Below are 16749 nucleotides of genomic sequence, written 5' to 3' on the forward strand. Positions count from 1 at the left end.
ATCTAAGGCCATATATTTGTGTTTTCACCAATAATTCCCATCAAAAGATATTTTTCCTCCTTTCAAAAGGGAAAACCTTTCAGCAGCCAAGCAGCTGCAAGCAAAGCCACAGGATTTTAAAAAAAATTAAAGCACATTTCAGCTGAAATAAGGGAACTTGGAGCAGGATATTGTATTCACAAGCCTGGTCTGAATCAATTAAATCCATCCATTTTCATCCAAATCAAAGAAAAACAGAACCAGGGGCTTACCTGGAACAGGGAATGGAAATCCAGACTGGAAGGAGCAGAAGCTCAGTGAGGATGCAGCCAAGAGCAGCTCCCTGATCCCAAATAAGTACAGAATTCCCACCTGGCCCCAATTATCCCTTTAATTAACCACTCCCAGCCCTGAGGCTGCACAGGTGGGATTTGTTCTGGGGCAAACTCAGCCCAGCTGGGGACACTCCTGATGGCAGCAGTGCCTTGGGGACACCTGGACAAACCCAGGGCAGGAAGCACAGGCAGACACCAAGCTCTGCTGCTGATGTTCCTCTGGCTCAGAAACACAGTCCTGCCCCGAAAATCACGGAATTAAGTGCTAAAATGTGAAATATTTTATTAAAAACATGGAAAAAAAAACACAAAATAGGTGTTTTTATAGCTTTGGAATAATTTTTCATAATTACTGACAGGGGCTGCTGGCCTGATTGGAACCCTGAGCATTTATTGTCTTCCACCAGTGTCACAATGCTTCACTGCAGCCTGAAGAGGGGACAGTTTTACCAAAGAAAATAAAAGCAGGAGTGAAAGGGAACAAATATTTTGGCTTTTTTTTAGCAGGGCTCCATCATGAGACAAAGCACATCCTCAATCAATCCATTGTCATTCTGCCACAGTGTGAAAAATGAGGAAAAACAGCTCAAAATGAGGGATTTTTTTAATATACTTCAATATTTTTAAGGTGGAAACCAGCTTGGATTAAGGTTTTCTGGTCAAATGGTCTCTGTGAGGCTTTTTAAACATTCCCACAAATCCTCTGAGCCATCACAACACCTCAAGGGAGTTCCAAAGTCTGTTCTTGGTGTCTCCTCCTCCTCCCAGCAGCCCGAGGATGATCCCACAGCATCAGAGGCTCAGAACCTGGTGGTCTGAGTGGACCAATGAAGTAAAAAATTCACCTCTCAGCTACTTTTGAAAATTTCAAATTTATTTTTGTTTAAGTACAAGATTTAGGAGGGTATTTTACACTGACTGAATACTCCTTTACACATTTTTTCATATAATTCATGACCAAAACTAAGGCACTAAATAATACTGATTCAAGGATAAAAGAGCTTTAAATCTTTTCAGGTGATTTCAAGGAACCTACACTCATGTTCCCATCTGGTTGATCCCAAGCATCAGATGAGGATGATCCCAAGGATGATCCCACAGCATCAGAGGCTCAGAACCTGGTGGTCTAAGTAAGCCAATAAAATAAAATATTCACCTCTCAGCTACTTTTGAAAGTCTCAGATTTATTTTTGTTTAAGAACAAGATTTAGGAGGGGTTTTTACACTGATCTAATATTCTTTTAGACCAAGACTAAAGCACTAAATAATACTGATTCAAGGATAAAAGAGCTTTAAATCTTTTCAGGTGATTTCAAGGAACCTACTGCTCATGTTCCCATCTGGCTGAGCTCTATAAATCAAACCTTGGCATTTTTATCAAAATCAGAGGTGATCAGAACTGATTCCTAGAGGGAGCCTGGGCCATGCAAGGACTGCAGGAGCTGGGAAGGAGTTTCATTCCATGATTTGAATATTCTAATTACAAACTGTGCTGGGAGATGCCCTCCCCACGCTGGTCATGTTGGTGCTTGGACAATGGGCAAAGGATGCGTGACTTCTTCAAACTAATCCTTGCAAATATCAACATTTTTGTTAAAACCTCACAAAAATGGCAACTAAACCAAGGTGCTGCCCTTTTCTCCTCTCACACCCTGAGGGAAAAGCTGTTCCTCAGGGTTGCAAGCTCACAGAAGGACCTCAAAACCATCGGGGTAGAGCAGGAACCCCGTGAAGACGCTGTCGTCCTCCGCGCCGGCGTAGAGCCCGTTCCAGTCCTTGCCAACCTCCAGCCACACCTGGTCGCCCACCCTGAGCTTGAGGATGGTCAGGAAGGAGGCCTGGTCGATGTCCTGGCCGTAGAGCGTGTCCCTGGCCTTGGCCACCCTCCTGCTGCTGGCCACGAGGCTGAGGCGCGCGGGGCGGCCGCGCACGGTGACGTGGTAGGAGAACACGTAGGCCCCGGGCACGCTGCAGTTGAACTTGCCCGTGGCCGGGTCGTAGTCGTGGCGCTCATCGAACCACACGCGGTCAAAGCGGATGGGCACGTTGGGAGGAGGGAAGGGCCGCGACAGCCCCGCGCTGAAGGCCGAGCGCGGGGCCCTGGGGACGTCGCCCCGGGCGCCCTTGGCCCCGCGGGAGCCTTTCCTGCCCGGGGCGCCGCGGCCGCCCTTGGCGCCGGGCTCGCCCTTGGGCCCGCCGGGGCCCGCCATGCCCACAGGGCCCACGTCCCCTTTGTCACCCTTGTGGCCCTGCTCGCCCTTCTCTCCCTGCTTGCCGGCCACCCCCCGCGTGCCCTCAATGCCCGTGTCCCCCTTGCTGCCCTTCTCGCCCTTGGTGCCCCCTTCCCCTCTGTCCCCCTTGGCCCCTCTGCCCCCCGGCTCCCCACAGTAGCCCTTCTCCCCCGTGTCCCCCTTCTCTCCCTTGTCCCCCTGCTCTCCGCCCGCTCCTGGCTCTCCTGGATCCCCCCTGTCCCCTTTGTCTCCTTTGGTGCCGTTGTCACAGGTGTCCCCTTTAGCCCCCTTTTGTCCCTTCAGTCCAGGGAAGCCGTAGCTGCCCTTGTTGCCTTTGGCTCCAGCTTCACCTGGGGAGAAAAATGAAGATTAAAACCAATAAAAAATATTAAAATCAATAAAAAAGAAAGTTAAAACCAATAAAATTGGACTGCTCTGGAGATGGAGGGACCATCCAAAGGGGTTGGTCCTTCCATGGTGTTGGAAAACCCAGAGCAGAGGGGAAGGTCAGAGCAATCCTGGGTTTTCCAGAGCAATCCTGGATTTTCCACACCTACCTTGCAGCCCAGGTTTCCCTGGATAACCGGGGCTTCCGCTCGCTCCTCTCTCCCCTTGCTCTCCTTTTCCTCCTAGGACATTGAAGCAATAATTAATTAATTAATTAATTGGTGCTGGTGAGTGCAGCACAGCAAACATCACACCCCACTGGGACTATCTGTCCCTCACTTTGTTAATAAAACAGAGGTGAGCAAGGTGGGTTTTGAGGAAACAGCTCCAGGAGCCTCAGCTGGTTCCCACAGCCCCAAGTCCCACCTCACTCTGGGATTTCTGCCCCTCTGCCAGGCAGCTGCTGCTGTTTCATGGAGGATGGAGAAGGTGACAGCTCTGCATTCCTCATTCCAGCGTGGCCAAAAAGCTTTTCCAGGAGTGAATCGCTGCCTAAGGGGCTGCAGGGACTGAACAGCCCCACAGTCTGCTGGGACCCCGGGTGATTCCCAGAGGCAGCAGCAGGATCCTGCCAGGATAAAGCTGCTCCAAGCCCTAGATGAAGGGCAGGGTTTCCTTTCAGGAATACTGATGGATAATGATGGCTCAGCATCTGAACTGAAGCTCTTTTGCCTGAGAGATTGAAATTGAAATGCAGATTTTACACCTGCACACAATTTCTGTGGTGGCTTTTTTACTTCTGTCCTTCATCCAAAGCAAACTGAGCCCAGATTTTGAACTCCTGTTCAGAACAAGAATTTTTGAGTGAGATCTTTATGAGCAGCTGCTCCTATTCCACCTGAACAAACACTGCCACCATCTGAGTTCCTGTCCCTGCACTGATGCCAGCTAAACCTCTCCAGGGCTCAATCCCTTGCAGAAATCTTCTTTTGCTTTAAAAAATGCGAGTTTTTTAATAATTTTGTGGTATTTTATGAGGACAGCAGCATTTTCCATTACTCTGGTTTACCTCGTTCTCCTTTAGAGCCTTTTGGACCTTGAGGGCCAGGGGATCCTGGCAGCCCTGGCAGCCCAGCATCTCCCTTCTCCCCCTTGGGACCTGTAAAATCAACAAAATTATCTCAGTAACTCCAAGGTTTAACTTCTAAATAACATTTTCATCAATACCTGAGCAGTGTGGCATTGAGGAGTGTATATGAGGTGATTCCATCACCTTGGGGAGAGCTGCTTGTTTTATTTGACATCATCAAATCTCACAGCTTTGCCTTTCACTCTGGGCTGTACTTAAAGACTTTTTAAAACCAACTTTGAGCTGCTTCAGAGCCACAGGAGCTCAGAGGTTCACAAAGCATCAGCAATTAATCTGCCTTTAATATCTGAGGAGCTGCCACAGCTTTGGAATTGTCCCTTTCCTTAAGGAGAATCAATTCTGTAAATATAGAAGGGGAAAACTGAGAGCTCCACGCTGCAGAAAGGAGGGATTGAAATCATTTCCCTTTTCCATCCCCTTGGGAATCCAGAGATTCCCAGTGCCTGTCTGGGAGTAGATTATGGTACCTTCAATCACCACAAGGACTTTTCCATCAAGAGATGAGAGATCAAACTCCCTTTGCAGCCACCACAATTTCCATGAGCCAACTGTTCCCAAGCCATGGGAAGTGAAAATCCCTGGAGTGCATTGGATTAAAGGAGAAGAACCTTTCCCTAAAATCCCAATACCCACCCCAAACCTTCCCTGGAACAGCTCCAGCCATCCCTGTCCCAGGGAGCAATCAGAGCTGTCCCTCAGGAAGAGCTGAGGCCGGAGATTTAGGGGTTACAGAGACACTGATTAGGGGTAGCTGACTCACACTGTGTATCACTTAACATTTACTGTGCTTGCAGGAGTCAGATGAGAGAATGCAAGGCTGTTGTGATAAGAAAGAGAAGAATGCAGGGCTGTTGTGGTGAGGAGCCCCTAAAGCAGCCAAAACCACCCAGCATCAGAGCTGCAGATGGCTGAGATCTCCCCCACCAGCTGCACAAACACTCCCAATGATTTCCCGAGGGAAAAGCCGCTGGATTTGGCATTTCAGCCCAGCAGAGAGGGCCCAGCACACCTGCGGGTCCCGGGGGGCCCGGCCAGCCCCGAGGCCCCACCGCGGGCGGGCAGCAGTCGCAGCAGTTGAAGAAGAACTCGGCCGAGTCCAGCGTGGAGTTGTCCAAGGGGAGAAGCGTGGGGAGCTCAGCCCTGCCCGGCGCCGCTGGGAGTGGGAATTTCCCCGGGACAGATGGAGGGGCTGCCGGGGGCTGCGGAGGTCTGGGCTTGGTGTAGAGCACGGCCGGGGTCACCTTCAGCGCCGCCAGCGCGGGGACAGCCAGCGCCAGCAGCAGCAGCAGCGGGACGGGCCGCGGGCAGCTCGGCATGGCAGCGGCTGTGGGAGACACACGGACGGACACATGTGGGATCTCAGCACCTCAGGACTGAGGTGTCACCGAGACCACCCTTGGGGGGCTCGGGAGTCCTGGAATGTTCCAGAAGTGTCTGGTGGCTGGACTTTGATCCTACACGGGAGACGACACCTGTATGAGGACAGGAGGGTTTCACCGGGGTGAATGGTGAAGGGATTGGTTAATTAGAGAGGTGAGACACAGGGTTTAGGATTTCTGTACAGGGGGGTTTAGAGAAGTAAGATGGAGGAATTGGGGCGTGTCCTGTCCTCCTTCTTCTTCTTCTTCTCCTCCATCTTCTGTGGTGATGGTGGCACTTTGGGATTGGTCATTACTAAAAGTGCACTGGGCAATAAGGGTGAAAGGTATTGGGGAAAAATGATAAATATTGTATACTCAACTTTGGGTATAAAGATAGGTGACCGCCCGGAGGGCAGCGCAGTGTGCTCATGGCTGACTGCTGAGCAGAGCTCTGTCGGGCCAAAAGAAAATCTTTTAGATAAACAATTAATAAACACAGAGACCGAGAAAAGAACTGAAGCCTCTTCTCGTCCTTTGATACGCGGGCTGCCCAAGGCCACCCCGGGCCTTTCCAGGCCATCCAAACAGCCGAAAACCGGACAGACACACAGACAGACACACAGACAGACGGACACACAGACAGACAGCAAAACCCTCCTCCATCCTCTGCCTCGCCCCTGCGCCCTCAGCTCTCTTCACAGAGAGTTCCCCAAGGATTTCTCCTGGGGAAGGCAGTGAGGGCCTCAGAGAAGAAGAGAAAATAATTCGTATCTCTATTGGCTGCTCCTGGTTTGGACATGTGGAATGTGTTATGGGGATTGTTTGCCCAAAGTGATTTGGTTAATTGGACACCATGAAAGTTGTTTTGAGTGATTGGCCAGTCATTCAAAGATGTGGCCTGGCTGTCTCAGACAGTCATGGCTTTTTTTTAGTATCTTTAGTATAGTATAGTATAGTATAGTATAGTATAGTATAGTATAGTGTTGTATAGTATTGTATAGTATTGTATAGTATTGTATTGTATAGTATCTCTGTAGTACAGTATCTCTTTGGTATAGTTATAATATAGTATTAGTGTAATGAAGTATAGTTTTAATAAAGCAATTGTTCAGCATTCTGAATCATGGAGTCAGGCCAGATTATTCTCTGGATGATGATGATTATTATTATTATTATAAATAATTAATATTATCATTATATTATATATTATATATATAATGATAATGTTATTTTAATAATTATCATATATTGTATTATAATGTAATTATAATATAATATAATAATATATATATATATATAATTATAATAATATAATAAATAGTTAAATACTAGTAAATAGAATGTAGTAGTTAGTAGTAGTAATAATAATAATATTAATCATAATAATAATAAAAAACCAGGGGAATCGCCTGTTTCTCCTCTGTTTCTCTGAACCCAAGACAATGCCAGGGGTGAGGCCCTGGCTCTGTTTCCCCTGAGGAGCTGTGGCTGCCCCATGCCAGGAGATGCTCAAGGCCAGGTTGGGTTGAAGGGACCTTAAATCCCGTCTGGTTCCATCCCTGGGACACCTCCCACTGTCCCAACCCCATCCAGGCTGGCCCTGGGCACTGCCAGGGATCCAGGGGCAGCCAGGGAGTTCCTGGGAGGAATTCCTTCCCAAAATCCCAGCCCTGGCCTTCTCCCGCTCCAGGCCATTCCCATCACTCCATGCCTTTGGGGAAAATTTTCTCTCCAGCTCTCTTGTAACCCCCCTTTGGTCCTGGAAGGATATGGAGAGAATTCCAGAATTATTTCAGAGCCCAACACAACTACACACAATAAAGAGCTTTTCTCTAAAAGAATAAATGGAAGCAAAATGAAACATCAAGTTTTCCAAACTCAGGTAGTTTGGAATCAAAAGTATCAAGTATACCAAAATTTTTATCTTGATTTTTTTTTCCATTTTTGCCTGATTATCTGGATTTTTAAGTGTAACCTTTCACATCTGCTCATTCTATTTTTCAGGTGTTGATTCAGCTGAGCCAGGGAGAAAGGACAAAGGCAGAAGGCCCCAATTTCTCCTTTAGGCCAGGTGCTGCCTCTCAGGTGACCCGTCACAAAAAGCACCTTTGTTCCTTTGTGAAAGCAGGGTCCCCATCTGTAAATGCAGATGGAACAGAGCCCCTTTTCTTGCTGGGGCTGAAACCAAACCCTCCTGAGGAGCCCCAGCATTCCAGAGCATGGGAAACCTCCAGGAGAGACCCCCAGCCAGAGGGCAAAAGGAGATCCAGCTCCACACCAGGCGTTTTTCCATCTTTAACAATTCCATTTCAGAGAAAAAAAGTGGTTTTTTATTTTTTTTTCCCCTCACGGTTTTCAAACAAAATGAAATCATTGAATGGAAAATTGATTCCCCACATAAAACCCCCCCAGTGGTCACTGCTGGATGTTGGAATCTGCTGAGAATTTTAGAATTTAGCACTGACCCCCAAGAGAACACTGCTTTTAACCTGAGGCTGTAGGAAAAAACTTCCACAATTAAATGATAAAACTAAGATTATAAATATGTGTTTGAAATAAAAGTGTGTAATATCACATAGTAAAAAACTTACAGTTTTAGAATATAATAATATATATAAAGCAAGATAAAAAATTTAAGGCAGAAGCGAATCCTTCTTCTTCACCTTCTTCTTCATTAAAGTAGTATTGTATAATTAAATTTTATATGTATAACTTTAAAATCCACATTGCAAGTTACAAGTAGTTAGTTAGTTATTAAATTAAAAATAAAAATAATTTGCATCATTTGTTAATTAAACTGCCTAGCCTTAAAACACCTTATAAAAAGAAAGATACAACTCCATTTTTAATTTGTTAGAGTAAAACACTACAAAACTCACAATTTGTGAAGCTATAATATAAATAAAAACAAATAAACACCTAAATCCAAACAAAAACCACCATCTCACACATTTAACCCCAACCCTAACAAAAATGAAAATAAAACTCAGCAGTTGCCCACTGGGACCCTTCAATCCATAAGGATAAATTATCCCTTCCCTGTGAGTGATTTTAATTAGAATGGGATTGCAGGGCCAGATTTTTGTCCAAAACTGGGGTTTTTTTCCCTTACCATGAAGAGTTTTCCTGGGAAGTTGGTGTGGAGGGAGATGCTCAGCACGGGCAGGCAGGGAGCAGCCAGAGCCTGCAGCTGCAGCCACAGAGAAAAAGGGGAAAAGGGAGAAAAAGGAGAAAAAAAGAGAGAAATCCAACCCTGGCATTGGCAAAGTCCCCGCAAGAAACAAGGTGAAATCCCAGAAATCCAACCCTTCCCTCATCCTGGCATTGGCAAAGTCCCCTGCAAGGAGTGAGGGGACACTGAAATCCCAGGAAAATCCCTGAAATCCAACCCTTCCCTCAAACCCTGGGATGCTGCTGGGGCTTTTTGGCTCTACCCCATCCCTAAAATTGGGGGATTTTAGGGATGCTCCTCCTTCATCTCATTGGGTACCACCAGACTCAGCAGGAATTGCCTGGGCAGTTTTGAGGAGAGTTTTGACATTTGAGGACCCAAAGGAGAAGGAATTTGTGCATTTATTTCTGCAAGGTCCATTTATTTCTGCAGTGGGATTTCTCCATTTCTTCCTGCAAGGCCCAGGTTTCCCTCTGTATTTAAAATGCAGATTTTTGACCCCACAATCCCCTCCCTGAGCTGGGAGTCTGGAAAGGGGTAAAGGAAAAATAAAAAAGCTCTATGGGATCATGAAAGCAACACATGTTAAATTTCCTTTACCAAGAGCAAATTTGGATGGTAATCTGCTTTTTTCCCCCCCAATTGATCAAACTGTGAATTAAATGCTTGAGAGAAATAAAACCTGAAAATGAAAGAGAAAACAATCTTTGGGTAATGCCTTTATAGTTGTTCTGTTCTCAGCTTAAATTTGGGAGTAGAGGGGATTCATTTGTGATGAGAACTTTAAATGCTGCATAGGGTAAAAATTATTTCCTTTACACAGAAAAACAAGCAATGGTTTGTGTAGGATTTTAAATGCTTGACTAGAGAAAATACATAGAAAATTAGAAAATATATAGAAAATACATACTAGAGAAAATATCCCCCTCCACAGGGATTTCCTTTGGATTCAGAGGAATAAAATGATCTCCTTATAAATTCAGTCTTGTTACATTTGCTGTTACTAAAATTCAGATATCAGGGGAAGATGAGATGGGGAAAACCTGCATCAGTCAGTGCATCCCACAGCCCCTGCACCAAATGTTGGTCCAAATCCCCTAAATCTGCAGTTGCACCTAAATAGGGATTTATTGCCCTTTAAATCTACTGGCTAGGAGCTCCAAAAGCTTCTATTTCCCAAAAATAACCATTTGGGGAGTTATTTGAGAACCTCCTGGAGTCAGTCCCTCTGAGAGCCCCGAAATGCAGATTTAGAGCAGCAGAAACACACAGTTATTTATGGGAGACACCAGAATTACAGCTCAGGAATTATTCCGGGCTGGGTTTTCGAGCCTTTTGGGATGTAAAACATATTCCCCCAGGTGTTATCCCAAACCCTGCCCCGGGATTTCCTTTGTGGGGAGCTCCGGGCTGAGAAAAGCATCCATTGTCAGCTCTGGAAACTGGAGACACCAAAGGGAGAAGGGATAAAATTCCCTGGCTCCCCTTTTCACCCGGGGGTCCCTTTGTGAGGCAGCCCCGGGATGTCATGGACACCCTTTTTTCCCAGGAAATGTTGTTTTCCTTGTGTGTTTGGGAAACAAAACCGTCCTCAAGAGCCCTTTTTGGGATTGCTGCCCTCCTTGTGGGCAGTGCCGGATTTCAGGGAAAATGAGGGGGAGCAGGAATTCCTTTGGGGCAGGGCTGTCATTCCCTCCCCCAGCCCCAGCAAAGCCTCTGGAATCATCATTTATTCCTGGTAAATCCGTTCAGCACCCAGCTCCCCACATTAATGAGCATTTTATGAGATAAAGGGCGTGGAGGTTTAATTGAGGAGAGGATCCTGTGGCACAGGGTCCCTTTGCAGGTGATTTCAGCCCAGCAGGTGTTGCAACACTCCTTGGAAAGAAGGAAATGGGAAATTCTGGTTTCCTTTCACCCAAATTCTTCTTGGCTCCGGCAAATCCGGGCCGTGCAATAAAATCCAGGGTTCCAGCACAGGGCAGAGTGCTGCAGCACCTTCAAATCACAGCAGGAAGCAAAAATCTGGGAATAAAACTGTCTCTGTGTGCTGGAATCAAGGAATTCAGGGAGGTTATGGTATTTTGAGAATTAAAAAGCAAAGGAGAGTGGGAATTTTATTTTTTTCTGATCTGCAAACTCGCTGCAAGGGCACTAAAATCAGATGGAAGGTTCCCACTGATTTCTTTGGAAGAGATGCCTAAAACTCTCCACCTCCTCTGCAACTCACCCAGAAACAGCAGAGGCAGCAAAATATCTCCAAAAAAATAAACAGGGGGATGTAAAACAGCAATAAATTATAAATAATTGTAAAATTAGATCTCCTGACTCAAATCATATCCTGAGTTGGAGGACATCATTCAAGTCCAACTGCTGGCCCTGCACAGGACATCCCACCAGGAATCCCACCAGGATTAGGGCAGGAGTGGAGTGACTTCATTTCCTATTCTTATTTTTCATTTCCATCTCTTATTTTTCATTTCCATCTCTTATTTTTCATTTCCAGCTCTCATTTTTCACTTCCAGCTCTCATTTTTCCCTTGGAAAGAGAGAAGGAGCAAAAAGTGCTGAGGTGGGAAGGGTTCCTTTGGCTCCATGGAGGTGGCAGCTGTGCCAGATGTCACCCGGCGCTGGAATTGGGGACAGCAGCTTTTAAAAAGGGGTTCCAGGCTGGCAGGTGGAGCTGGGGAGGAGCAGGATGGAGGGCAGGAGTGGGATGGAGAAGGAAAACCCAGGAGGTTTTGGGAAACACGGGAATTGCTGCTCCAGGTGAGGCTCGGCACAAGAGGGAGCTCCAGGAGCTCCCAACAGCCCGGCCAGGGACGGGTTTGCAGCTGAGGCCCCAAAATCAGGGAATATCCCGGTTGGAACGGCCCCACAGCCCAATTCCTGGGCAGGACACCCCAACAATCCCACCCATTAGAATTAATGACCCACAAACCCTGAGCCACCCTGATCCAACCAGGACAAGCACAATGCTCCAAACCGAACATTTTCCCAGGATAACTTCCCAAAATGGAAATTTTTGAACACAAAATGAATTTTCTGAGAGACCTGCACTGTTCAGACCTGTTTGCTTTGGGAGCAGTAACCTATATAGGGGAAAACAAACAAAAAATAAAACCCGGATATGGGAAGAATTCCTCATTTGATGGAAATTTCCTGTGGAGAACTGATTTTAGAATGAGTATGATTGCTCTCAAAGCTGGGCCTTTTCCAGGTGAAAATCTTCTCCAGCCCCAGGGTGGGATGAGTTCAATGGGGATTCCTCCCAGAGCACCCCAAACTCAGCTGCCTCCTCCAGAGGGAAACCTGAACCTCCCAAAGCAACTGGATTTTCCTCTGGAACGCTTGGGAAGCAGTGATGGGAGCAACCCAGGCATTCCCTGGGTGGGGATCCCCACCTGCTATCCTGTAGCCACGATATTTTCTGAAAAATCCCTTTGTCAGGATTTTCCTCCTGAGAAGCTGAGAGGCCTCAGGAACAAAATGTAAACATTGATTATCTGCTGCTGTGGAATGCAACAGGTGCATCTGGGATTGGTCTCATGTGGTTGTTTCTAATTAATGGCCAATCACAGCCAGCTGGCTCGGAGTCGCTGAGAGTCAAAAAATTTTATTATCATTCATTTCTATTCCTTGCTAGCCTTCTGATGAAATCCTTTCTTCTATTCTTTTAGTGTAATTTTAATATAATATATATCATAAAATAATAAATCAGCCTTGTGAAACATGGAGTCAGATCCTCATCTCTTCCTTTGTCCTGTGAACACCAGCCCAGTGTCCCAGTGAGGGTGGCAGGATGGGCACGCTGGCATCTGCAGGTCAGGAACAAATCCCAGTTATCCCAGTTATCCCAGTTATCCCAGCAGATCACACACTCTGCTCTTGCAGCCTGGCTGGAGCAATTCATATTGGCCAAGGGACACAGCAGGAAGCAGAGAGGTGGGAATGTGACTCAGCCAGGACTGCAGATCCTGCCCAGCCCTTGTTCTCATTATTCCTTCACCTTCTAATTAATAACTTGTTCCTGATCCCAGAATTCCACCCAGCCCCTCCTCTAGTTGGGTGCAGGCCAATTAACCCAGTACATTAATTGATATTTCTATTGATTTTTTGATATTGAAGAGAACAAGGCTGCTGATAAATAATCGCAATTCCACATAAAACAGATAAAACGGAATTTCTCAGAAGGAACCACGGAACTCATTTGGCACAAAAATTCCAAGGAAATCAGAGCACAAGGGAGGGTCAGACCCGGTCACTGCTGCCACAACCCCCAGAACAGGAGCTGTGGTGGCACCTGGAGAGATGCTCACCCACAAAGGGCTGTCACCACACCCCACAGGGCTTTGTGCAGCCTGCCCTGTCATTAGATAAAAGGGTTGTTCTCTAATTTGATCAAAGGGTTGTTCTCTAATTTGTCAGCAGAGGGTGGCTGTGGGCAGGATCACCACGCACCAAATTAGTTGGGAGCACAATTAGCGACACGATAATCTCAGGTTCAGCCAGAGCATCACCTCAGCCCACAATATTCTGCAGACTCTGCCGGATTTCCTTGCTGACCCTGGAAATTTCCTTTCCTTTAATCAGGACAGCCTCAGCAGCCAGACAAAACCTGAGCAGACACATCCAGATATCCCACTGCTGGAAAATGAAGAGTTCAGGCTGTGGCTTTGTTGGGTTTGCAGGAACATCCTCAAGTCTGCTGAGGTGGGGGCTCAGATCAGATTTTAGGGCGAAATTCCTCCCTGTGAAGGTGGGGAGAGCACCCAGGGCTGCTCCATCCCTGGAAGTGTCCAAGGCCAGCTGGGACAGGGTTTGGAGTGACCTGGGACAGAGGAAGGTGTCCCTGCTATGGCAGGAGTGCAATGAGATGATTTTAAGGTCCCTTCCAAGCCAAACCATTCTGTAATTCTGGGATTCTGTGAAATTGGATTTTCTGGGAAATCCTCTGGTGATCCAGGCTGGGAGAGCCTGATTTTATGAAATTGAATTTTTTAGGAAATCCTCTGGTGATCCAGGCTGGGAAGAGCCTGACCTGCTGTAAAGTGTTCCTGCAGGGCTGGGGCAGCCCAAAGGCTCAGGAAATACTCCCAGACTCTACAAAAGCCATGCTGGCCTTTCTGGCAGGGCAGGGATTTTATTCCTGTCCCCAGGGGCTGAGCTGGGCATTTCCTGCAGGAGCCAAAGCCACCCATGAGTCCCCAGCAATAATTAACACAAATCCCCAGGGGCCAGAGCAGAAAGGGATCAGATCTCCCAGAGCAGCAGCCCCTGGGCAGACAAGGAAACAAACTCCTGTGTTTTTATCTGTATGTGCAGTAATTTGGTCTGATTTTTACCATGACAAGCAAAGGGCTCTTAGGGAAGGCTGAAGTTCAAGCAGGTCTGGAGCAGGAGGATGGTAACCCTGAGGAAGTTGGCAATTAAATATGCTTGTGTTCCTTATCTTTTATTTTATTTATTTTATCTTCGATTGTAAAGCACTGGGAGGTTTTGGGGCTCCTTTGCTCGGTGCAGAAGGGTCAGCCTGCAGCTGATAAATGCAAGGGTTGGGTTTATAAATAAATTTATTTATCCGCATGAAGTCTCTCCTTTTCAAACCCTGCTGTAATAGAAAATTAATTCAAAAGTTAATTCTTAATTTCCCTTTGTTTTTCTTTTTCTGTTTTGTTTATTTGCTTTTCATTCCTTGCAAGGACAATCCAGAGGCTTCTCCTGAGTCAGGGGAGGAAGCAGCAGGAGCAGGAAGCTCAGGAGGAAGCAGAGCCTATCAGCAGCAGGGCCTGATAAATCAAACCACAGCCTCCTTTCAATTAAACCCTGTCCTACTTCTCAGAATTCAGAATCCGGAATTCAGTCAGTTCTGGCTTGGGAGGTTCTTCCCTCTGGAAACATCAGCAGGGCCTGGCAGGGCCCCTCAGCCCTGTCTTGTCTCAAGGCAAACAAAAGTCGATTATCAGCCAATCTGAAATTTATTGTGAGGCAAATCCTTCTCCGTTTGATAAGCCAGAGTGTGCCAAAGGCAAACTGAGGCATTTACACAGCACTGAACCTTCCTCTGCAGCCACTGCTGAGTGCACCTGGGGGTGAAGGGAATGGAGGCCCAGGAGGGGCTGAGGGAGCTGGGAAGGGCCTGGAGCACCAGGAGGGGCTGAGGGAGCTGGGAAGGGTTTGGAGCACCAGGAGGGGCTGAGGGAGCTGGGAAGGGCCTGGAGCACCAGGAGGGGCTGAGGGAGCTGGGAAGGGGTTGGGGCACCAGGAGGGGCTGAGGGAGCTGGGAAGGGCCTGGAGCACCAGGAGGGGCTGAGGGAGCTGGGAAGGGTTTAGGGCACCAGGAGGGGCTGAGGGAGCTGGGAAGGGTTTGGGACACCAGGAGGGGCTGAGGGAGCTGGGAAGGGTTTGGGGCACCAGGAGGGGCTGAGGGAGCTGGGAAGGGTTTGGAGCACCAGGAGGGGCTGAGGGAGCTGGGAAGGGTTTGGGGCACCAGGAGGGGCTGAGGGAGCTGGGAAGGGTTTGGAGCACCAGGAGGGGCTGAGGGAGCTGGGAAGGGCCTGGAGCACCAGGAGGGGCTGAGGGAGCTGGGAAGGGCCTGGAGCACCAGGAGGGGCTGAGGGAGCTGGGAAGGGGCTCAGCCTGGAGAAAAGGGGGATCAGGGGGGACCTTGTGGCTCTGCACAGCTCCTGACAGGAGGGGACAGCCGGGGGGATTTGGGATCTTATCCCAGGGATGAGGGAACAGCCTCAGGCTGGGCCAGGGGAGGCTCAGTTTGGATTTTGAGAACAACTCCTTCCTGGAAAGGGCTGTCCAGCCCTGGCACAGCCGCCCAAGTCTCCTGGTCTTGAGGTGTTGGGGACCTCCAAGGACTGTTGGAGTCCCCATCCCTGGAGGGATTTAAAAGCTGTGGGGTGTGACATTTGGGGACAGGGTTTAGTGGTGGCTTTGGGAACACTTGGACTCAATTATCATGGAGATCTTTTCCAACCAAAATAATTCCAAGCTTCAGGGATTCTGTGCCCATCAGAGGCAAGGCAGCAGCAGCTCATCGGGGTGCTGATGAGACTGTGGGACAGCTTTCTGTAAACTCCTCTCTGTTCAGCCCCTGGAATAAATATCCTAAATTAAACTGCTGTGTGGAGTGATGCCTCAGGTTTTGGCTTTTCTGTGTTTCACCTTTTGTGCTGCTTTAGTGTGTGGGTCTGAGGTTCACATCAGGGGATGATGAGCTGTGTGCACAGAGCAGGGAGACAAAACAATTCCTGCTCCAGCTGGGCACCAAGGACAAATGACCCAAATCTCAGCCCAGGAGCACAAACCCCGTGGGCTGCAGAGAGAAAAACAAGCAGGGTGGGACTGCCTGGGCTGAAGCTGGGATGGGACGATGAACTGCAAGGTGCAAATGGAGCAGAACTGATCCCAGGGACAGAGCCCGGGAGCGCTCGTGCATTTTGGGGCCATTTTGGGTCATCTTGGGTGCAGCCCTGGCTGGGCTCTGGTGCTGCCCAAGGTGGATCCATGGAGGAGATGCTTTGGATAAATCCCTGCTTTATTCTGGGCCTCTGCCCAGCCTCTGCTCCAGGGCACCCTGCACAAGGCATCAGAGCAAGTGCTCTGATAGCCCAAACTGCTTTTGCCAGGGTTTTTAGGGGATTGGTGACACCCACCCACCCATCGCTGGCAGAACCACTCTGGCCATTTCAAGCTCTGCCCACTCAGGGATTTCACCACCCTGAGTGGTGCCCAGACACAGCACAGAGCTCTGGGACAGGCAGAGCTCTGCTCCGGGCTAGGAAGGGACACAGCCATCTGCAAATTTTGAACAAAGCCTTTGCATGTGAACATTTTTCTATCAAAGGCTAAGCAAGCATCAGTTCCACAGTCAACATCCATAAAAATAGCAGAGGCAGAAAGAGGCACTGCTGGCTTGGGAATGAAAGCCTCACATCGTGATGGCCCCTTTGTCACCTGCGCTGCTCTGTTTGAGCAAGCGCCTCTTAAAGGTGTTCGCCGTGGAAAGAGCAGGTTTAAAGCATCGTTAAAATGTGTTCAAACAGGAAAAGAACAGCTTTAACCCCAGCTGTTGCATCTGGCCCTGCAAAGGTTTGCATTCTTTGAGGTCGGAAGGCGCCGG

General features: G+C 48.0%; 1 protein-coding gene across 1 annotated transcript; it reads right to left on the reverse strand.

Annotated features, from left to right (window-relative positions):
• Window positions 1–1999: 1999 nt before the first annotated feature.
• On the reverse strand, window positions 2000–8630 carry OTOL1 (otolin 1). The gene is made up of 5 exons (XM_064721003.1): window positions 8556–8630; window positions 5092–5406; window positions 4002–4091; window positions 3103–3174; window positions 2000–2895 (listed from the first exon to the last, which is right to left on the reverse strand). The coding sequence occupies exons 2-5, from the start codon at window positions 5396–5398 to the stop codon at window positions 2000–2002; spliced, it is 1365 nt and encodes a 454-aa protein (XP_064577073.1). The 5' UTR covers window positions 5399–5406; window positions 8556–8630.
• Between the last annotated feature and the right edge of the window lie 8119 nt (window positions 8631–16749).

The sequence above is a fragment of the Zonotrichia leucophrys genome, chromosome 9 (assembly GCF_028769735.1).
Source record: "Zonotrichia leucophrys gambelii isolate GWCS_2022_RI chromosome 9, RI_Zleu_2.0, whole genome shotgun sequence".
In the NCBI taxonomy this organism is placed as follows: domain Eukaryota; kingdom Metazoa; phylum Chordata; class Aves; order Passeriformes; family Passerellidae; genus Zonotrichia; species Zonotrichia leucophrys.

What these genes read in the sequence shown, in the direction of transcription:
- OTOL1 (XM_064721003.1), bottom strand. Translation starts at nt 5,398, where the DNA reads ATGCCGAGCTGCCCGCGGCCCGTCCCGCTGCTGCTGCTGCTGGCGCTG. An exon ending in GGGCCCCCCGGGACCCGCAG is followed by an intron (nt 4,092 to 5,091) that starts GTGTGCTGGGCC and finishes TTGATTTTACAG; the next exon opens with GTCCCAAGGGGGAGAAGGGA. An exon ending in AGGGAAACCTGGGCTGCAAG is followed by an intron (nt 2,896 to 3,102) that starts GTAGGTGTGGAA and finishes TTTTCTCCCCAG; the next exon opens with GTGAAGCTGGAGCCAAAGGC.